We start from the raw sequence: 23,287 nt of genomic DNA on the forward strand, positions 1-23,287 counted from the left end.
CCTAAGCTATGCTTGCTTCTACTTCTACCCTTCTCTCACATTTTATTTGATGTAGGTAACATCAAAATCAGTAACTCACCTTGGAAGCATCTTTTACGTCTACCCTTCCCTTTGATTGCCTCTGTCTCTTAGAGTCGGAGACCACAATCGTCCAGTAGTCTAAAAGTTCGAGAACATTATTTGCTGAAATGTTACGCTCTCCTTTTTCCATCCTCGCCACTTCTAGAATTCTCCACATTTTAAACAGAACCATTCGAAGTATTCCAGCGAACAATTTGTTGGGGGGAAAAGTTGGAAAATTGAAACGCTCGGAAATTCTTACATTGTATACTTCATATCGTTGTTAATTTACATAACAAATCAACTTTTTACATTGAATGCCTGCTCGAGTTAAAGCTAGTTTTACAGTTCGGATCACTTGAAAAATTCGAAATATTCATTTTAATCCTGCCACTAGAGAGTGAATTCCAAAAAATTGATTCGGTCAATACTGCACAGATCAAAGCATAAGGTGAATATCGCCCAAAAACATTGGTCAAATACCACTCGTTTGGTTTTAGCTCAACAATAGAAGTCTTATACTTCTTGAGGACATTAATAAAGAAAATGAATAATTACTTAATAAAGTCTTTGATTCTCACACATTCATAAGGAACTACAATTAAATTCTGTGATCCATAAATCATCGCATATATCCTTACTTGATGGAAATTCTCTATGGAATGAAATGAATCAAAACTTTATTTTCACAAATTTAAATTGCGGGAATTATGTTTCGCTTTATTCCCTTTGATTTGATTTGTCTATAATAAACCAAATTTCTCAATTGAAAAAACAATGGTGATCTGTATAAAATTTTTGACGAAGTGATCAGGATGAATACTAACTACTTATAGTTTTTGATCGTTATTTTTAATGAATTATATTATTTACATATGTACAACCAGAAGGAAGTGAAATTTTGGAACTAATTAATGATATTTGTTTTCATTTCCAAGAGAAATAACAAGATACAGGGTGATTTATTTCAATGAGAACCTCAAACTGAAGTTACAATAAGCCAAATGTTAACTATGCTCTCTCTAAATAAGATTGATCAGTATGAAATTATTTTATAAATCTAGATCAATTGAACATTGGTGATAAAGGTGAAGATTCGAATTATATCCATCTATTCGAGAAGATAACATTCGGAAATTATCTAGAAATTCACATTACTTCCCATAAGAGCGAAAGCCTCAAGGTTTTTTAATAATTGTCTCAAGTTTAACAGAATAATCACTTTGAACTTAAAATTATTATTTTTTTATTCATTGCTTTCAATTTCCTGTTTGATATGATTCAAATATAAAGTTTGTTTTCGATATAGATATTGATGCCCATTGCTAATGAATCACCCTTTACATATATACAAATCAAAAGTTAGAGTTATATGTGATATCATTTTTCAATTAGCTTCTCAATTTTTCATTTGATTTTTTTTCCTTTAAAATTCGTTTTTTGGTATTCATTAAATCAATCATGATAATCGTTGACTGCAAAGATCTTTTTCGTTATTCCGTTTTTTTTTTTGGTTCATTCAAACTAAAGTTAATTTCCGAACAGTTAATTAGATGAACCCAGCAAATACGAAATATAAAAAAAACGTTTGCACTCACTTTACTGATATTGACCATTACATGGACGTTGTTCTCATAGGCAGGAAAAGAATATTCTTAATTTTAGTTTAACAACCTGAAAAATTCCATTAGGTGCTTTATACAAACACAAACGATATAACATAACATAATTAAACTTCAAATCAATACAAAATATCGATATCTCAAAAACTATCATCGTTGGTTATATCGGAAGTCTATAAATAATTGAAAAAGACTACCTAATATTGCACAAATAATCACATATCTTTTCAATAACAACTTAACGGCTCTCACTCAATAAGGTCTCCACACTACCGATTCACCATTTTGCGCAGGGCCTCTTGGTGTACCCGAGCTAAGACCCCTTGGATGAGTTTCCTCTTGACGAGCAGCCGCAGCAGCACAAGTCACATTGTTGGCAAGTAAGAGATCTGTACTGCCATTCATCTGTCTCTGATTAGTCGACAGTTGATCCATAACGCTCTGGATATCGTTGTGGTGGCTCTGGCTGGTGTGAGAGTGGAAGGAGTGGAAGTTATGGCTCTGGTTGGCTGCAGAATATAGTTGGGAGTACAAAAGACTGGCTGGCAGGACTGGATATATGGAATTGTTACAGTTTGAGCTGGGATAAGCGCTGCTTGAAGTCATGTTTTGATGCAGCTGCACGTTAGCGCTGTTGAGGTGGTTGGAGCCGAGGGTGGAGTGGGACGGCAGAAGGTCATCTTGGACCGGGCTTTCAGCGGCGCTTGAGTTATCCGATATTGATCTAGGACCGGATATTGTGAAGTCCGAGTGGGTTGTTGAATACCTAGGAACCAATAGCGAGGATGCGTGGCTTTGAACGTGGTTGTGATTTTGGCTGACTAAGCCCAGATGTTGATCCAGATCCGATGCTGTGGAGTCTGGAAGTACTGTAAAAAAAATGAGTGTTCAGTCCCTTCCTCTCAACATGTTTTATTGATGCGTCATTAAGCTGACTTTGTCTTGTGCACCAGGAATTAAGCAAAATTAATACTCACATGTTGTAGCAGAAGAACTACTTCCAAAGGCATCTTGGGTTGAGGATTGTTCAGGGGTAGTTCCAGAAAAACCTAGGGCTGGAGTGTTGAACTGTGATGCTGTTGGGGCTGCACAGGATCCAAGCGTGCTCGGAGTGAAATATGGAGAATATGCACCTGCGGCCCCATAGCCCCAATGGGAGTTGGTGGAAGTGAGGCCAAACTGGGTCATATCTGAAACAATAATAATACTTACGATAGATTCGGATGAGCAACAAAAATATTATATGAAAATGCGTTCATTCTTTTATTCCACGAACATAAAAAATAAAAAAACAATGCGAAAGAAAAAAGAAATATATAGAAAAATGTATAGAAAAATATAGGTGTAGAACCATTGATGAGAAGATGTTTCAGAATGTGACCCTCTAGATTCAAAATTTCATTTGAATATCTACAAAAGGGAAAGAAGACGAAAATAAAATGCTTGATTGTTTTGGCGAAAGATTTTTAAGAAAGAAAATATTTATTCTCGCTAAAAAGATGGCATATCTTTCCAGTGAGAATAAATCTTTTTTTTATATGTGGAGTATTCTGTTACGGAAAACAAAGAAAGAAACTAGAATTCGATGTTTATGTAACTAAATATTACATTTCATGAATTATAACTAATTTTTCGTTGGGATTCGTGAGGATTGCATAAACTAATACAATTTTTAATTACGAATAATTCATTACAATTCTTGCAACGTCAAATTCTACATAGTTAGCTTCTGTTAGGGCAGCAAAATGGGTCTCTGACTAGGGCGGCAGTTTGGCTAGCGACGGCCCTGCATTGAGGAAATAGTTAACAAACAAAGAAAGAAGACGCTGAACGAGCATTAGAATAAGTTTTCAAGAAAGATATAACAAATCAAAATAAGAATGACAGATAAGAGGAAATACCTCTTTCAAAGAACTAAATAGAAGAAAAAAGTGACATGAAGTAGAGAGGAAAGTCTTCAGATCAGACAACTGTAGAAAATAGGAGAAATTAAAGTAGAGGCATAGGGAATGTAAATTCCGGACAAAAAGAAGATCTGAGATGTATTATTGAGTATCTTATCTCTTATCTTTATATCATTTCATCTCTGAAGTTTGTAAATAGTCCCATGATATTCATTTTCCCTAGTTATTATACATGTGTATATTGATCCCAGTGGTTTCCAATAAGCGATCAGTCGAACCAGAAATATCCTAGCCCCTTTCACTCAATAACCAGAAACAACATTCATCAGACACAACAGTGAAAATTCATACTTATCAAACCGGATAGAAATGAAAGGTATTTAGCGTGGATCACGACATTCATATCATGCCATAAAGAACATAAGGGATGAACGCACGTACAGAGGTTCGCCTGTAATTACTTTGCAATGGCCAAATCGTAAATTCCAGTCGGCCAGAAGTAATAAATAGGCATGTTAACTGAAGTGCTGCTCCACTATCGGCGTCTAGTGTACTTTGTTCATGTTGTCAGTGGCGGATCACCGCATAGGCGCGGGAAGTGCGAAAATGGGACCCAAAGAAGAGGGGGCTCCAAAAAACTATGTAGTTCACTGAAGATGAAAATTGATTTTTTTATTGGGCTCATACTGTGGACGATCAAGAACTCAACGGTCAATAATTAATAATAATAAGGATGTCCAAATATACACTGCGCAAAAGAATTAACGCACATTATGGAAATCTCAAATTTATTCTACAACTGAAGGTGTTCTCAATGATAATTATTTTAATCAGAATTATGCATGTATATGTTATCCACTTTCAACGTTTTTCTTCAATACATATATGTTTTTCCCAGCAGGAATAAAAAAAGATGAGATTATCAGATTTTGAATGTAAAGGCTCCATTCTGAAATCAGTTGTTCTCGATCAATTCAATAGTTTTTTTTTCGTTTGATTTTCTACACTCGATCGCTATGAAATGCGAAACACGCAATTTGACCCAAGAGGAATGTGCCCAAGCGGTAGTTTTGTGAGAAGAAGGGTGGACATACACAAGAATTGCAGAAAGTTTTGGAGTTTCCCATACAAGTGTGTCCAGAATGTTGCAGCGATTCAGGGAGACAGGTATGAATGTCCGAAGACCAGCACAGGGTGGACCAAGGGTAACAACTGCCATTCAAGAACGTTACTTAAGAGTTTCTTCGTTGAGACAACGGTTTGACACCGCTCGCCTCCTTCAAAATCAGCTTGAGCAAACTCATGGAGTGCAAATTAGCACTCAGACAATAAGAAATCGCCTCAGAGCATATGATTTAAGGCCTCGTGTCGCGGCAAGAGGCCCAGCTCTCACCCCAGCCCATCGAAGAGCGCGCTTGAATTTTGCGAGAGAGCTTATCCATTGGGAAGAGGCTGATTGGGAAAGAGTGCACTGATCATATCTTTCATGTGGACGTTTGTATACAAGGGAACGTCGATCATAATGGTAGAGGCAGAATCTAGACTCATCTGTGAAGAGAACTCTTTCCCAATCAGTCTCTTCCCAATGGATATGCTCTCTCGCAAAATCCAAACGCCCCCTTCGATGGGCTGGGGTACGAGCTGGGCCTCTTGCCGCGACACGAGAACGAGGCCTTAAATCATATTCTCTGAGGCGATTTCTTATTGTCTGAGTGCTAATTTGCACCCCATGATTTTGCTCAAGCTGATTTTGAAGGAGGAGAGCGGTTGCAAACCGTTGTCTCAACGAACAAACTCCCAAGTAACGTTCTTGAATGGCAGTTGTTACCCGTGGTCTAACCTGTCCTGGTCTGCGGGCGCGCATAGGCGGATGCCATGAGTCATGACACAATCAGCTTTTTGCGTTAAATTCAAAGTGGATATCAAAAAAAGCTATAAGTTTCTTGAATTTTTTTATGAAATAAGTTTGATTTGTTTGTAGAGTAGAAGTTTTCCTTAATTACAGGATTGGATTTGAAATTCGGTTATTTAGCCTATTTTCTTAATCCGCCACTGCATGTCGGTAATGCAGTTGATGATACTATCGACCCGACCGCCCACGCACTAGCTCTCGCTGTCAAATCTGCCGACCGTTCGTCCGTTTTTTACCGAATCTATCGGACCTATGTTTCGTCCACATGTTATTAAATCCGTTGCACGCCACAAAAACAAATTAATTGCTTTTTACTTCGGTTTTAAACGTTTCGTTGTTCGACTGGAATTGGCAACAAATTTGCCGATGAAGTGGATGTTGGGATGGGAACTAATTTCGCTGATGAAATCGTCCAATCTCCAATCTCCGGATGATATATTGAAAAAATATCGGGACGAGGCTGTAGATGAGGGAGGTTCAGATTTCACGTTGCTCTTGATTTGTTCAATACCGCTTTTGGAGTGTTTTCAGGAGATGGGAAATCTCGAACCAAAATATTTTCTAGAGATGAGAGGTTTCGATTAATTTTTATCGTACTATAGTGTCTTATTCAGTGATTAATTTGAAATGAAATAATTTTATAAATATAAATAAGCACTAACGAGAAGTCGCCAACTGAACCTTTGAAGACCACAAAAATGTATGCAGGTATGTCATTGATAAACCACATCTCTTGAGTTGAGTGTTCCTAAATGGGAGATTCCCTGGATAATTTCAAGAAAAAAACGCAAATGCTTTGTTTTCGAGATACAGGGTGTTTCTGGTAATCCTACTTTCTTTAATTGATGATTAAAGCAGTTTTTATCGAATCTTCATCAGATTGAGTAAACTTGAGGTAACAATTAATTCATTGATCACAACTAACTAATTGGATCTTTATCATAAATTGGATCTTCCTGGGGATTATTAAACAAATTTTTCTCCAAATCGGTCGCAGTTGCGACAAAATTTCAAGAAACCGAAAAGTGTTGAACTGGAAAAATTTTTTTTTACATTTTTATAAACTACCAAACAAAAGTTCAGGCGGAAAGAAGCAGGTACCTACTGTTCCAGATAAAATGTCATCCTGTAGATTTTCATTAAAAATGAGCATAAAACATGATAAAATCTTCAAATTGAAATATTAGCAGGTGCTATGAAAAAAATCAAACTTCAACATCATGTTCCTTGTTCCTTGAAAATAAAGCCTTTGCGGGGCCTATGTTCATAGGACTTTTTTCTTAAAATTATACACGGATACAAGGCTATCCCACAGGTTTGAAATGTTGCCTTAAGTCATTTTACTCAGAAATTAAATTCATTTAATATGAATTAACGCATTATTCGGAGAAGCACAGGTCTGCGTTTACTATGAATCGAAAATTTCAGATATTCAATAGCTCATAAAATATTAATACGAAGTGTGCCCCATTATTTCAAATAAGCTTGTTTGAAAGAGTGTTCATTGCTGATTCTGTGGATAATTTCATTTTTCGAAAATTCGATGTACAGGGTAATTTACAATTTGTGGAATTAATAATATAATTTTCGCAGTCCGGACCTGCGCTATCGACAGGTCTTTAGGTGTAAATATTAGGCATTGGCCTATACTCATTCTCTCGAATTTTTATGAAGATCTATTCAGGCGTTCAAAAGTAATGCCGAAATTCTATGTTCTGTGGTCAAGGAAATATTGCATAATTTTTTTCATATCCTTCTTCAATTTTCTATGGTTCTGGTTACGGAATAAATATCAAATTCTGCATAGAGCTCCCAAACTGAGATTCAGAATCTAAAAACAACATTTTTTCATCATCCAATTCGTAGATTTAGATTATTAGGCATAATTTTAAACGAATCTACCACGGAAATTTTGTTTTCAAATCACTTAAAGATCCTTGTTACATTCATTACACTCCCAAACACAATTATCAAATGAGATATACGAAAATTCTTAAATCAAAAACTATTATGGTTAGAACTTTGTCTTGAAGATATACAGGATGGTCCAGATTTTAGTGCAATAACCCTTGCAATAGATAGAACATCTTTTTTCATAAAAAAAAAGGGCATATAAAGTGTTAAAAAACGAAATAATTTTTTACTTATAACTCTAGTATTATAACGTTCAATGTTTAAATTTTTGAGTACCTATTGGAATCTAGATAATGTAATATTTCGAATCAGATAAGTATCACCTACCAAATTTAAACAGTGGCATGAATATAAGGATTTGATGATCCTTTTCCTATTGAAAATCTACTCTACTGTGTTTTTTTTGGATAGGTCATAACTCGTAATGTTGAATTCAATTGTAACTTAGACCATTTGTAAGTATTTGTCGATCCATTCTTTCGTTGGTAAAATGAACAGTGGAATGTGAAAATCTTCCATTCATTGGACTAGTCCATAATGGTAGGAATACTTTTATTTTAAGCGATCGATTCTATTCATCAGGTAGGCGGTATAAAAAATTGTTATAAAAATATCTCGCGTCTAACGAAAATGATGGCAAATATCATGGTGCGCGAAACATTCAAATCTTCAACATTATCTGCCTTATTAAGCGTCTTGAATTGAAACTGCTTCATTTGGCAGCCCCCAGCTTTCAACGCAAGAATAATGAATGAGTTTTTGTGTTCATCCGAGAGACAATTCCCGATAGGGCAGTAAAAAGGGTTAGGCCAAATTAAGTACTAAGATTTAGCGAGGTTCAAAGTCTGTTTGAATGTAAGAAGTGAAAGGAAAGTGAATAATCTTGGTGGATTACCTCTAACTTCATTAATGCGGCAGAAACTGAATGGATATCTCCGGAGAAAAAAATGTTGAGGGGTTTACCCCTTTTCCTACTACGGGTTTTGTTGGAATTGTAAATGAGTTGGCGTGATTTATTGTAATTTTCCCTTCTGACAGAGGTTAAGAAATTTCTTCAAAGATATTCCAAAATTTTTGTTCTATAAATTTCAACATCCTATCGATTACATGGCATACAGGAAAATAATTTGTTTTTCTTTCGACTATGGGGATTCATCAAGCCAATTACCTTGACATTTGAACCAACTTCTTGACTTGAAAATCAAGCTCGTGAAAAATTACATACTTCTGCTTGACTTTTTAGATATTTATGGCTTGACATGGTATCAAGCTACTTGATATTACTCGAGCTTGATATGCACGCGTCGCATGGCATATATTTTGCAATCTCGTGCGCGCTCAGACTGAATAAGGGGATTCCTCAAGCGCAGAGAGACTGAAGCATTCGCCAGTGTGACTTTATTGGTAATTTTCTCACATTTCTATGAAATCTATTGGTAGATTTTGGTAGTTTCGGAAATATCTATCCAAACTTGGCCAATAGCCAAAGATTTTTTATCAACACCAGCATCTGCAGCTCCTGTTGAAAGACAATTTTCCAGAGCTGCTCTAACAGTTATAAAACCTCGCAATAGGTTAGGCGACAAATCTATAAGATGCCTCATGTGTCTCAGATCCTGGATGGAAAATTATGAAATCAAACAAAGCCTGGAGGTTTTTCAATATCACGAAGCTTCATTTTGTTATTATATTTTATTTTGTTATGATTTATAGTGATTTAATGTTTCTATTTCAGAAAAGTTGATGTTTTCAGCTCTTTTATACATAATGTTTGATAAATAAAAGTGTTCTTTGCAAGATTCTTTCTCTTTTCATCATTTTTCATTGATGTGACACTACTTAATGAAACTGCTTAAAATCAAGTTGCTTGATGATTTAAGTACTTGATAAATAAATACTTGACTTGATTTGAGATGGAAAAATTAATATTTGACTTGAGCTTGACTTGATTTCAAGCCAGCTCAAGCCAAGTATCTCGAAAATCAAGCAAAGCCGTGAATCCCTACTTTCGAAGGGATATAATAATATACTTATAGGCCCATAATTCGATTCCCAATGAGATCTATCATGATACAACTTTCAAGCATTCTGTTCATTTCACGTTTTTCCTAGATTCCTATCTAATTGTATTTGGGGTTTTTCGAATTGAGAGAATCCATGTAACGTTACATCTTTCAAATTTTTTTTTAGCAGTTACAGAGACTAAGATTATTTATTATTTGATTTATGAGTCAATTGAATATCATTGTTTGAAAACATTGAATGAAGATACAAAATAGTTTCTAAAGAAAAAATTAACCTTGAAAAATATACCTATATCATCATGAAATTGGGAACGTTATTGTAACTACGTACTACGATGATATTGAAGATAAATACCCTTTTGGTTTTGAAAATCTTAGATTTTATTTGGATATCAAAGAGGACGATACCGGATTCAGATCGTTCCAATAAGAATTTATATAGAATTTTTTTCATGTTTTGCATTCAAAAAGGCAATAATAACCCTAAATGTGTTTTCTTCATTGCGATTGACCAGTCGGCAACCGCAGAGTGTGTAGTACGTAACAAAAGCAATATCGAACTATTTTTTTTTTATTACAGATCAACAGCTAGTAATGAGGTATCTTACTCATGTTGACGTTAACTATGCCTTTCTGGAGGAAAGCGAGGGAATACTTCAAGCAGCTGTACGGAAACAAAATACAGATATCGTTCAATACATAAAGTGGTGGAATATAATCGCATAACAGCTTTACATTTGGCTGCGATGATGAAAAATGAGAGTACTACAAGAATACTTCTTGAAAAACAGGCAAATGTACACGCAGAAGATATAAATGTCGTACTCCACTTTTATATGCAGTGAAACACAATAAATTGGAACAGTGAAGATTACTTCTCCAACACGGAGGGAGAATTGAAAATAAACCTAAAGGGGCGACGAAATTATTCAACGCACTTTTTTGTGATGCCAAAAAATTTAATATCAATATTTTACAATTTTTCTTGGACCACGGTTTGAATAAAAGCACTCGCCTTCAAAATGCGGTAAAATGTGGCGAACTGCTCCTCAAATACGGTGCTAACATCCATGCGATAACCAGAAAAGGCGATTCAGCTGATTGCAGCTGATAAATGTTCGGGTCTGCCATTTTACAAACTCATGTTCGAAAAGGATGCGGACCTCAATAGATGTAATAAAAAAAATAAAACATTCTTTGATGTCGTCATCGAACGGTCTGAGATTCTTCTAGAAGGCTTCATCAACTATTTAGTCCTGGCCAAAATCATTATAAAATAATAAAAATTGATTATAATTTTGGCACTGTGATTTTGAATACGATAGAGTTCACGGAGTACATTGAATGCCAAAAAGAATTGAGCAGATTAAAGAAAATTGAAATTAATACCAAAAATCTTTAACTAGTAGCTAGTAATGAGATGTCTTCCTCATGTTGACTTTAACTTCGCCTATCTGGATGAGAACGAGGAAATACTTGAAGCAGCTGTACGCAAACAAAATACAGATATCGTTCAATACATCGTGAGGAGATTATCTGTACAAAAAATAAATAAAGTGGTGGAATATAATCGCATAACAGCTTTACAATTGGCTGCGATGATGAAAAACGAGAGTACTACAAGAAACTTCTTGAAAAACAAGCAGATGTACACGCAGATAAAAAAGGTTGTACTCCACTATTGTATGCAGTGAAACACAATAAATTGGAACAGTGCAGATTACTTCTTCAACACGGAGGAAGAATTGAAAATAAACCTAAAGGGGCGACGAAATTATTCAACGCACTTTTTTGTGATGCCAAAAAATTTAACCCTTCATTTCATTTCAATATTTTACAATTTTTATTGGACCATGGTTTGAATGAAAATACTACTGATGTTAAAGGCAAGACACTTTTGCACAGAGTGGCTGAAAGCACTCACATTCAAAATCAAGTAAAATGTGGCGAACTGCTCCTCAAATACGGTGCTAACATCAATGCGATAATCAGAAGAGGCGATTCAGCTCTTCACCTTGCAGCAGATAAGTGTTCGTTCGGGTCTGCCATTTTACGAACTCTTGTTCGAAAAGGATGCAGACCTCAACATATGTAATAAAAAAAATAAAACATTCCTTGAGGTCGTCATCGAACGGTCTGAGATTCTCCTTGAAGGCTTCATCAACTATTTAGTCCTGGCCAAAATCAGAGGAAAAATTGATTATAATTTTGGCACTGTGATTTTGAATACGATCGAGTTCGCGGAGTACATTGAATGCCAAAAAAAAATGAGCAGATTAAAAAAAAATTAAATTAATACCGAAAATCTTTAACTAGTAGCTAGTAATGAGGTGTCTTCCTCATGTTAATTTAACTTCGCCTATGTGGATGAGAACGAGACAATACAGATATCGTTCAATACATCGTGAGGAGATTATCTTTATAAAAAATAAATGAAGTGGTGGGAACTTATCGCTCCACAGCTTTACATTTGGCTGTGATGATGGAGAATGAAAGCATTATAAGGGTACTCCTTAAAAAACAAGCAAATATCAAATCAAATATATTCAACCAATAGTATGTACAAAATTTTATAAATATAATAAACTAAATTACATTAAAATTTCCATGGACAGGCGAGAATCACCTAGGCAATGCCTGTTTTGTGTCCTTCTCACCCGTCTGGAGTGAAATTAATAGTACGGACCTGTGCAAAACCATAAAGTACCCTTTAGTGCACCGAAAAACATAGTAAACGAGATCATGAATTTTTTTGATGGCAAAGGTATTATGTTAAATAGTATTTTTAGGTATAGAATAAAATTATTTTTCTCATTTTTTTTATACAAATAAACACTTCGCTGATAAATTAATCCACTTGTTCGATTTGAATGTTTGTAAGAAAGAAAATGAAATGAATCACGTTTATATACTTATACTTGTACCTCAATAGAGATTAGAGGTATGTATTATTTTGCCCGAACTTTTGTATGAATACAAAATTTTACAATAATTTCGTTTGATTTATCAAAAAATAGGTTAAGTTTATTTGGCCCATTCCTCGATTACTTGGGGTAATTCTTGTGCACATCAAGAAAAAAGCTCTCAAATAACAAAAAAGAATCCTCGACTCTCTATTTAATATTTGTTTATACATAATTTGGATGTAAAACAACTGTCATTGTGAGCTACGACATTCAACTTGTTCTTGCGAAGTCTTATTTGTATTTGTTGTATTTGGTTTTGTTGTGTTATTTGTCATTTGAAGGCTGCATTAATACAAACTCACTCGTCACTTGTTGAAATGAATGAAACTTGTTGTCGTGATATTTATTCACTTCGGTATAATTGCATTTAAACTATTTTTTTCTCATAGAAGAAAAAATCGAAAAGACCCACGAAATTCGATACCAATATCTATGCAATGCCAAATGGCGAATTTTCAACAGATTTCATTCAGTCTTATCAGTTCTATCAAAGTCCGGTCAACTTAAAATGTGCGCTATAGTAAAAGAGAAAGAAAAATTAAACTGAAAAAATAGTAGTGGAGAAAAAGTTTTTCTTTTGACCTCAGGAATCTTCGGTTGAAATATTTGTACAAAACGAAGACTCAACCTTTATATCGATGACATTTATGCCAGAAAATCAATTATAGTAGTGATTTTTTTTTCATTGTAGTATACATCAAAAAAATTATAAAAATACTCACTATTGCAATTTCCAATCGGTGGCATCCTGAATGTTGAGAGAGGATCTGAAGTAGCAAAAGGAAAGGGTCTTTGACCGAAGGCAAAATGGAACTGTTGTTGTTGTCCTGGAAAAAACACTTCATTGAGAACTTAATGAAAATACAATGTTTTGAAAATTTGATAAACGATAAGAACAAATTTTCATTTGTGGTTGTGAGATTTTCGTTTATTATGATTTGAAATTATGTAATGAATTTTTCTAAAGTCCTTATGATGGTTCCAAATCAAATTCAGGGAAACAATGAATCGGTTACAAAAACACTGAAATATCAATGTCTGAAATTGGTTATTATATCCTCATACGAGTCCTCATATATCATCATATCAAAATCATAGAAACAAAACACAGACGAGAGAGAGAGACGGAGATACCTGAAGGTAAGCGACGCATACTTGTGAGTGCGCGAAATTAAAAATTAAAAAACAGGTGTAAACAATGAAATTTTTTAAGATCTCTATTTACTATTGTAAATAGAGATCTTAAATTAAAATTATTAATATTAATTAATAATTAAAAAATTATCAACTATTGTATGGAGAATTAAGAAAAAAATATTATTAATATTTATTTTTTTTTTAATATATTTTTCATGGGTCGAAAGTACCCAAATTTGAGATTTTTCGAACCTTTAAAAATTCATATCTTCAAAAATATTAACTTTATCGTAAAAAGTCAAGGGGCCTTTTTTATTTGTATTTCAATACAGAATATCAAAAAAATTTGTCCGGTTGAAAAATAACAATTTCTTGCAATTGTTTAAACAATTTCGGTTTAAACAATATGGCCCGGGGTTGCCCCATGCCAACATGCATTTATATTATCAGTAGGACAATTTGAAGAGGATCACATAAAAAAATTGAGGTGGAATAGTTTTCGGTACTCATGCGCGGATTCCTCCTGGACTAACTGTACTTATCTTTGTTGAAATTTTTCGATAATTCTGTAACTATAAAAGTATATTGCTTTTTGCTTCACATCATTGAAAATTATCCGTCAGAGAATTTGTTTCAGAAACTTTCCTATTCTGTTTACAGACAGAATACTTTTTCGTAAATCTTACTGAGTACCTACAGGTAGTAAAGATATCTCGAAAATCATAAATAAGGTGAATCGCCTTTCTTTCCATGTTCTGAAATAGCAATTGTAATGGTTGTTTCCCTAAAAATAAGCCAATATTGAAGATTGTAATGGTTGTTTCCCTAAAAATAAGCCAATATTGAAGATTACCTTTTCGTTTATTCCGGTTGATTGCGGGTTCTTAATGACTAAATGATATTTGCACTTCTGGATGAGTTCGTTTTATTTCAGTTTCGACATCTTGAATTATTTCATTCTATCTGGATGTCATGTACTACTCAGTATTTGAAATGTCTTGCTAATAGGTTTACTTGTCTGGCTCCGTTGTATATTCTCTATTGTGTTCTACCCGACCCAAAGAAAATTGGATAAGGGTCAAAATCACCTGAAAATCAACTTTGAATGACATTGTTTGATATATTCAGCTTCAAAAGTTATTTCGAAAAATGTCATAAAATATACAGGTCCGTATTGAAAAAAATGAGGTTGAGGGTGGCCCAGAGAACACGAAACGTTGGATACGAAATCTGATTACGTCAAATTGAGAACAATTTACTGTTGAATAAAAAATTCCTGTAACATTTTTTGATAATATTTGAAATAAATTGGGAAAAAAAGGAAAATCAAAATGACAGAATTTACTTTTCTTATGATATCTCAATTGCCGGCCATGATAATCTCGATTTGTTTGAACTGCTTGATAATGCTTCTATGCATGCAACTTTTTCTCCATTTGACCGACCTTCTAACTTTTATGGTTTAAAAGTTACCAATACAATCCCATTGAAAAAGTGGCCACCCTGTATAATTGGGTTTATTGTGCAGAATGATTTTCTGAGAGACTTTATGACTTTCTATTGTGCATTATAACTCGTGTAAAGGTTTTCAAATTTTCTGTCAACAAGCATTTCTATATTTAGAGAGTTTTAATTTAATTTTTATATTTAGTTTTTTATTTAGGTTTGATCTTGTCTATTATAATATTTTTGCCAATTTATTCGTTTGATCAAATCGAGTATGTTACCCCCATTATTCTCAATTTTGAATTTAGGGGCAACTCAACTTTAAGATATCAATAACGTTTTTGAAAATTTCGATACTTCAATCTCAAATTTCCTCACTAAAATCTTTGAATTGAGAGATTTTTTCAATCTACTTTTAGACATACGAATTTCAGTTGAGTGAACTATATTCGATATTAAGGTAGGAAGTTTCATGCGCCATTAATCATAGAAATGAGATGGTTGAGTTTAACGGTGGAACATTTGCAAGCCACAATCCCGTAACTGAAAGCCAACTCGCGAATACAGAATTCTGACGTAAGAATAGGAGATATACATACAAAGTTACGGGATATTGAGATTTGAATGAAGATTCTAAGTTTCGAACTTTAGACATGAGAGGTATTCTGAAGTAACCTCAAATAAAACCAAGTCTCGCCTGAGATCTTCTGATGATTCGTATATCGAACTTTTCCCTATGAATTATAGTAATATGAATTTTCCATTCATAAAAGGTATCAAGATAAACAGGGTGTAACATGAGTGACTGGTCATAGCCCAGTCCTGAATGCAAGCCTTTCAGAAAAGTTACCTTTTTTGTATCCTAAGACTGTTAGTTTCGGAGATAATTCATGCAAATTGGCCTAAATTTCTGATCTCCATAACTTGGGAATCAGCAATCCGATTTTGTACGAATTGTGGGTTTATTTACTTCATGCAGCCCTTCAAAATGATTAATGTATAATAATTTCAATATTTTCAGTGCAGTATCTACTCAGATTATTGAGTTTTTTCCTTGGAACCTTAAAATCTATATTCTTTACACGTTTTAGAGAAATATCGTTATTGCCATAAAATAATACATAATTCATTCTAATGAATTCAATTTTTACTTTGAAAGGCACACTTTTTTCAAAGGCGTAGCAAACGAAAGAATTCATGTGTTATCTGGGTAACTCTTTTGAATTACGGTCCTGTTTTTATTCCTTTGGGGTAATATTTGATGTAATCTGATAATTTTTCGGATTTTATGGGTTTCTGTTGAACTCTCCTCCATTGTAAACCCTCAGCACTTACTGATTGTTGTAACCTCAGAGGACAGAAAAGATAGAGGTGCCCTTAGAAGTAAATAGCGTTGTATTGTAATCAACTGCAACAGTATGATGATAAAGTGAGATAGGACAACAACAAACCTGCAAAATTGACAACTAGAGGAGCGGTAAACATTTCAGTGGCGTAGTCAATGGGTCTCTTACTGCCTCTTATTCAGTTTTCGGTGCTGAAATGTTTGGAACAAACATATGCATATTTCGGCAAATTGTTCATTTGCAATATTAATACGTGGCACCATATTTTGCTAAATTCTCTATTTGAAGGAAACCTACAAATGTTAGCATTGAATTAAGTTTTCGATATCTCACAAATACTACGCCATAGACGAGATATATTCTACGCCTATGGACTCAAAACGTGAACTTACCTATGATAGGTTAGGTTTTCATTTCCGATGTTTTACACACTAAACATGTTTTTCGAGTATTTACCATGATTAAAATTAACAATTTGTAACTTAAAATTCACAAAATTGTATGAAATAACGCCGATTACAAACGTGAAATTAAAATGAACAGTTAACCTTTAACGCACCTCTAGTTGACACGTGCAATTACAACAACAGAACCGTGTTGCCAAATCCTCAGAATATTCGCAAAACATCTATGCCACAGAACGGAGAAAAGATTACTTCTTCCACAGAATGGCAACGCAGTACATTATAAGTGTTTGTAAACAAAAATGTTATAGCGATGTCAACAAATGCTATAAGGCACCTCTATCTTTTCTTTCCTCTGAGGTTGTAACAGGCTGCTTAAAATATCAATTAGTATCAAGTATGTTTTTGATGAAACTGTGAATGCTTTTGAAACTAGATCAAACTTAAAAATGATTCAACCCATCTTGAAAAATGTAAACTATGAGTCAAAATATGTTGTAACAATTATTTTTTGAGAAAATTTATAACTAAATTCGAACCAAATCGGACTGTTGATTTCCAAGTTATGGAGATAAGAATTTAAGTCAATTTGCATGAATCACCGTGTATCTCTGCAGTGGCGACGCTAGAAGGGGGCCAGGGGGGGCCCGGGCCCCCCCTAAAATTCTGCTGCCCCCTAAAATTTGACGTACTAAGGCTAAAAGATTAGCAGAACTATAGTTCCGCTCTACTTCGGCCCCCCAAAAAAAATCCGGCTCCCTCTTGGCCACCCCTGTTTTTGAAAGCTGGCGTCGTCACTGTTCAGACATCAATCAACTTTTCTAATTCTGTTTTCGTTGGTAATGTATTCCGAAAAATCAATATATTTAGTGCGTGGGCATATAATTGCATATAATCCAAATTCTAAATTACAGATTGTATCATGATACTAATGAAAAGGAAAAAATTTGGAGAGCAATTGCCGACAAGGTGAAACAAGATGGTTATGAAGATGAATATTGGATGTACACTAAATTTTCTTACTGACTTTTCTCTTCATCCAGTAATAATGCTATAGTACATAGTTTTTCACGTGAAAGTTTCAACATTTTTTCGCACCTCAATTTATCCAATGCCGAAACCAAACTGAAACGCTCCTTGAATGAGTATATGAATGCGCTCTCCGTTTTGACAATCGATTCGTTTGGTGCCTGAAAGGATACGTGTCGCATAAATTGAGTTTTATTTTACTATTACGTAAAAAACTATGTGCTATTGCATAATTAGTGGATGAAGATGAAACAAGAGAAAAGTCAGTAAGAAGATTTACTGTACAGTGCATCCCATTTTGGGTGAGACAGCCAGGTTTCTCGCTTGTTATTTAAGATAGAGCCTTGCGGTTTTCACGTTCCTGTCCTACTTTTTCGTGAAACTCAAGTTAGTCTAATCAGATTTTGCATAACTGTTTCCGTTCGAGGGCGATTTTGGAAATTGATACTTTTCGGACCCCTCCTTTATCTCCGAAGGTATTGGAAATAATGCTGAGGTAAAAACTACGTCTGAATCAGAATTCTGCGTAGAATCCAGTGGCGTACTCAATTTTTTTTTTCGGGGTATGGTTTTGAAGATTCAACACAAACCTATATTTTTTTTAATGGAACACCCTGTATATTATTACTTCGTTGGATTCGTAATTTTTTTTCCAAGCGAGAAACCTGGCTGTCTCACCCAAAATGGGATGCACTGTACACCCAATATTCAAAAACAGAACCATCTTGTTTCAATTTGTCGGCAGTTGCCCTCCAAATTTTCTCCTTTTCATTAGTATCATGATACAATCTGTGATTTAAAATTTAGATTATATAGCTAATTCCTGCTCACGCACTAAAAATATTAATTTTTCGGAATCCATTACCAACGAAAGTTACGTGTTTCAGAACTAAGCGCAACTGACTGCCAATTCACATTATCCGTTCAGACACGTTCCGACACTTTCATACAGACTCCGCCCATACGACATTAGACAAAATATTATCTCGAAGAATACACGATCGGTGACGGACAACGTGAATTACTTCATATGAAACTCATCCAATGATATTTGTCGTAAACGATTCGCTTCGTGTCTGAAACGATACGTGACGGATAATATTAATCGACCTTTAACGTTTGTGTGTTAATATTGTGAAATTAATGTCACGGCATTCAGACAAGATTTCAATTCTGAAAAAAGTACCTCCTTGGGCGGTACTCTAACCCGCAACCTCCGAACAACTCGAATATAGTAGTTCATTTCCCTCAATGCGGACCATAATCAATGCCCATGATTTTCCAATCTCTGCGCCCAAATCCGGAGTATCCGTTTCACCTGGAAAATTCGGGCTCAGCATCGGCAACGCGACAACACAATTAGGTAAACTCGTATTGTTTTACCGGAACAACATTAAAATTTCAGAACGCAACACCGACACATAATCAACCATGTAAAATAATTACAGCCAGGGCAGAACGGTTTTGCAGGAAATGTAATTATTTCCTGCGCTGGAGTATATATTAATTAACGTCTGTAGCAGTTGGTATCAGCAGGAGGTGACAAACGTAGCAGGACAGGGGGGGCCAAACTCCTGCGACAGCTGGACATTTTCCTGCTGACATGTATTAGATTAGGGTGAGAATCCAGACACTTGTTCCTGCTGCCTCTCGGTGTGGCGATGGCGGCCAATCTCCTTCAGGACTGGGGACTTTTATTTTTTACGTGCTAATTTCATTAACTGGAAATCTGTTCCGGAGGTCCTAACGAGTTTTTACCCATTCGGAGGCCTGTTTTTGGCCTGATCGATTTAATCTTAGACCGCGCTCGTTAATGCGATACCGATCTGAAATATTATGTTTTTTCTGTGACGGGAAAAAAATTTGACATTTTATCTCTGTTGACAGTTAACAAAATATGACTTTTCACGAAATTACTTTTTTCCCCGGGAAAAAAGGGAGTACTTTTTTCCCGGATATATATTTATCTACATATAGATAAAGGAATAATAATAATTCGACCACACTGTTGATGGCAGTTCCGAAAAATAAGCCAATAATACTGTCTCCGAGAAGGAACTGCATGTATTTTTCATTTTCCATTCCATAAATCTTGAATACGCGGTTTCGTAAATTCTCCGCGATTTAGCTGGCAACAATTTTCGTGACGCTACTTGCGCTGCTTCTATCAATTTCGGTGGAGTCAGAGAAAACTCGGAATCAGACATTTTTTAACTTCATATTATTCTACAAAATAACTACTAAACAATTATAACTGAGTTCGCAATTTTTGAAACAAATCACAAAATTAAATTGACAGATATTTGATTACTTTGAAGTTTCCCTTAGCAACGCAGGTCTAATTGCAGCTTACTAGTTTAAAAATTCAAATTTCATATCGATAACATTCTGACATATTGTAATAATATGTTCTTTCGCTATTAAATTGTCGTTTTTCCTGTCACAGAAAAAAATAGTGTATTATACACGGGAAAAATATTAGATTTTAGCTCTCGGTTTTTTGTCTCCCTCCGCTTCGCGACGGGAGACAACATAACCTCGAGCTAAAATCTAATAGTTTTTTCCCTTGTATAATAAATAACTATTAATATGTATGGAATAGGGATACATTTAAGTCAAACAAGTTTGATTGTACTGACAAACTTGACTCCAAAATCAAACTTTTATGTAAAAAAAAATTGACTTTACTTGATTTCTGTATCCTGTATCTTTAGGTTTGGCTTGAAATCAAACTTCTTCAAACAGTTTCATGTTTGAATATCATATTGCGCAACGTGTCTAAACCTGTAATCTGCCAATCCGCAAATTAGTTATAGTTCATATTTCATGTGTTGTGCGTTGTGTCCCAACTCGAAATGTCTGAACTTGAACTTTTTTCATGAAGCTCATGCAGCTCGGAATAGATAGATAGATAGATAGATAGATAGTTTATTTCCAGATTATATACAAAAACTTATACATAAAAAGAAATAGTGTCAAAAAAAACATACAAAAGAAATAAATTAAATTAAATTCTCAGAATTGAAGTAATCGTTTATATTATATGGTTCAAGATTAATTAACAAATTTTTAACATCTTCCTTGAATTTATTAAAACTATTACAACATTTTATATTGTTAGGCAACTTATTAAAAATTTTTATGCACATATAAAAAGGACCTTTTTCTAATAAAGTTAACCTGTGCTGTGGATAAATTAATACATACCACAACAAAGTAAGACTGATTTTGATGATCCCCACTGCAAAAACTAAAGAAAAAATGTATAGACCAGGCAAAAATAATCAACAATTTGCATTAAAGACTAGACGATCTAAAATTTTTCTTGACAATATTTTTCCATTGCTTGGATATGGTTTGCTGCAATAGTTGGATATTATGGAGGAGAACATTATCACCCAAAAAATCTAGTGGCTATTTACCACTGGCTGAATTCAAACTTTGCCTCGCAGAAAGTCTAACAAGATCTTATAATATAAATATAAAATATAATGTTACATTATGTCTTAACATGTTTCAACAGAAAATTCGAGGTGACAATTGTTTAGACATTTTTTATGGATAAATTGGTACCTAATACAAAACATAAAAAAAAATCGAAAAAAGGTAAGTGTGAATGTAGAGATAAAGGTTGAATTTTCATTATTTGCTGTTAAAATTACATTTTGAAAATGTAAAAAAATGGATCACCAATTAAGTCACTTCAAATGAAAACTTCCGAACATCCTCGATCTATCTCTTCCACAGTTCTATCTTCCTACTACTCGAGAATCCAATTACGAAAACTGAACGAGATCCCGGCTCTAGGACTACCTATCTATCTAGACTCCAGCTAATGATTTCACACTAGAAAGATAATAGATCAAATTCTGCTGCGTGCTGAACTATTCTGCAATTGATGTAGATCGACTGTTTTCGCTAAAGCGAACACGGAAGGATCCTAGAGAGCGATGCCAGATGAGCTAGTGGTAATTAATTAATCAGGCAATCCAATTCATTAATTCTGTTCAAGGGCTTTTGTGAATTCAGGGAAATTTCCACTGATGAATATGCACCCTAACCAAAGACTTTTTCGTCTGTTCGGTCGGATGTGAAAAAGGACATAAGGTTGATATAAAGAATTCTAAGGCTTGATATAGATTCTTCATTCTCGAACTCTAAATTATTCCGCTATGACCGATGTAACTGTAACATTTACCACTAATGGCCAGTTTCATAAACCACCCGAAAAGGCTCCCTTTGGTAAAGACCGTTTCATTTAAAAGTCGCCTTCATATAGAGCTTGAAAGTGGCTCCGGTTTCTTCAGGGCCCCCGCAAGGGACATCAACGCCCGCGTGCGAAACATATTTTGGCGCCCCTTAAAGGGGGGAGGTGGAGAAAAGCTGTTAAGATTTTAGTGTAGAATGGTTGAAAATCTATCAGCAATTTTTATTGCCTTAAGATCTTTATGGTGCTAGTTGTAACATAATACATTTTAAATGTGTTTCAAAACATAAGCTGTATTCTTCTATAAATCATTTATAAATAAGGATCAATCCAGGAATTGAATGTATGTTTTTCTAGATTTGGCTGTTGCAAATTTTTTTTATATAATCAATCAATCAATTTTATCGAGTATCTCTTGCTCTATATCTAAGATTGCCAACCCAGAAAATATTTCTTATGACATGGTAGACTTCAAATAATTTTCAATTATTTTTAATTTAGTGAATGATCTCTCACCAGAAGCAACAGACACAGGTAATGTGAGAAGGATTCTTGAGGCAATACTAAGATTCGGTAGAAAGAAGTAAGATTATTTTAAAAAATATATTGTAGAATTTCAAGAGGATTTTCGCTTCAGATAATGAACACAATCTTAGGGCTTTTAATTCGTTGAATAAATCATATTCTTTCACGTCAGCCTCTTTTTTTCCTGATCAGTTAGCTTTTGTTGAAGAGCATGACAGCATTTTAATAGATATTTATAATTTAATTTAAGAATATCACAAATAAAACAAAAAACGTTATCGTAATCAGATATCATATCAAACGTACTATTTAAGGAACTTAGTTTTTGATCAATTATTTTCAAAACGAAATTTAATTTAAAGGCGATTTTTGATCTTGAGGTGCCTCATCCGTCTGTTCATAATCGAACAATTTTGGTTTATACCTTCGTCTTACAGTATATAATAGAGAAAAACCTTGATCTATCTCAAGAGCAGCCGCTAGTTTTCCAGCTTCCGCAAGTTTTTCCTCAAGAACATTATCATCCCTATAATTTTTTAAATGATCAACTAAATTCTTCGAATAGTTTTGGCACATTTTAATGTCAATCGCTACACTTTGCATCATTTTGCTTACAATATTAATCTGGAATGAAACATCATAAGAAATTATTATACTTCAAATAAATTCAAAAGAATGAATATTTAATAAAAGAGAACTTGCTTTATGTCTAGTTTCAATGTTAAAAGTATCATTTTCTGCTATTTCTAAGAGGCTATCACATATTTGAATGAAATTAAACTTTAGCATCA

At 34.3% G+C, this 23,287-nt stretch overlaps 1 protein-coding gene across 3 annotated transcripts in view; it reads right to left on the bottom strand.

Moving 5' to 3' along the window:
• Positions 1 to 313: 313 nt before the first annotated feature.
• LOC123682513 (runt-related transcription factor 1) overlaps positions 314 to 23,287 on the bottom strand; it is a 101,939-nt gene continuing 78,965 nt past the window's right edge. For 2 of the 3 annotated variants that reach the window (XM_045621157.1, XM_045621156.1), the window contains exons 5-7: positions 13,125 to 13,241; positions 2,660 to 2,872; positions 314 to 2,551 (exon numbers count right to left, since the gene is read on the bottom strand). In XM_045621157.1, the coding sequence (XP_045477113.1) occupies positions 1,935 to 2,551; positions 2,660 to 2,872; positions 13,125 to 13,241 (947 nt within the window). In that variant the 3' untranslated portion in view covers positions 314 to 1,934. The remainder of the gene's footprint in view (positions 2,552 to 2,659; positions 2,873 to 13,124; positions 13,242 to 23,287) is intronic. The other variant, XM_045621158.1, reaches the window with a different exon arrangement.

Source organism: Harmonia axyridis, chromosome 6, assembly GCF_914767665.1.
Source record: "Harmonia axyridis chromosome 6, icHarAxyr1.1, whole genome shotgun sequence".
Lineage (NCBI taxonomy): Eukaryota > Metazoa > Arthropoda > Insecta > Coleoptera > Coccinellidae > Harmonia > Harmonia axyridis.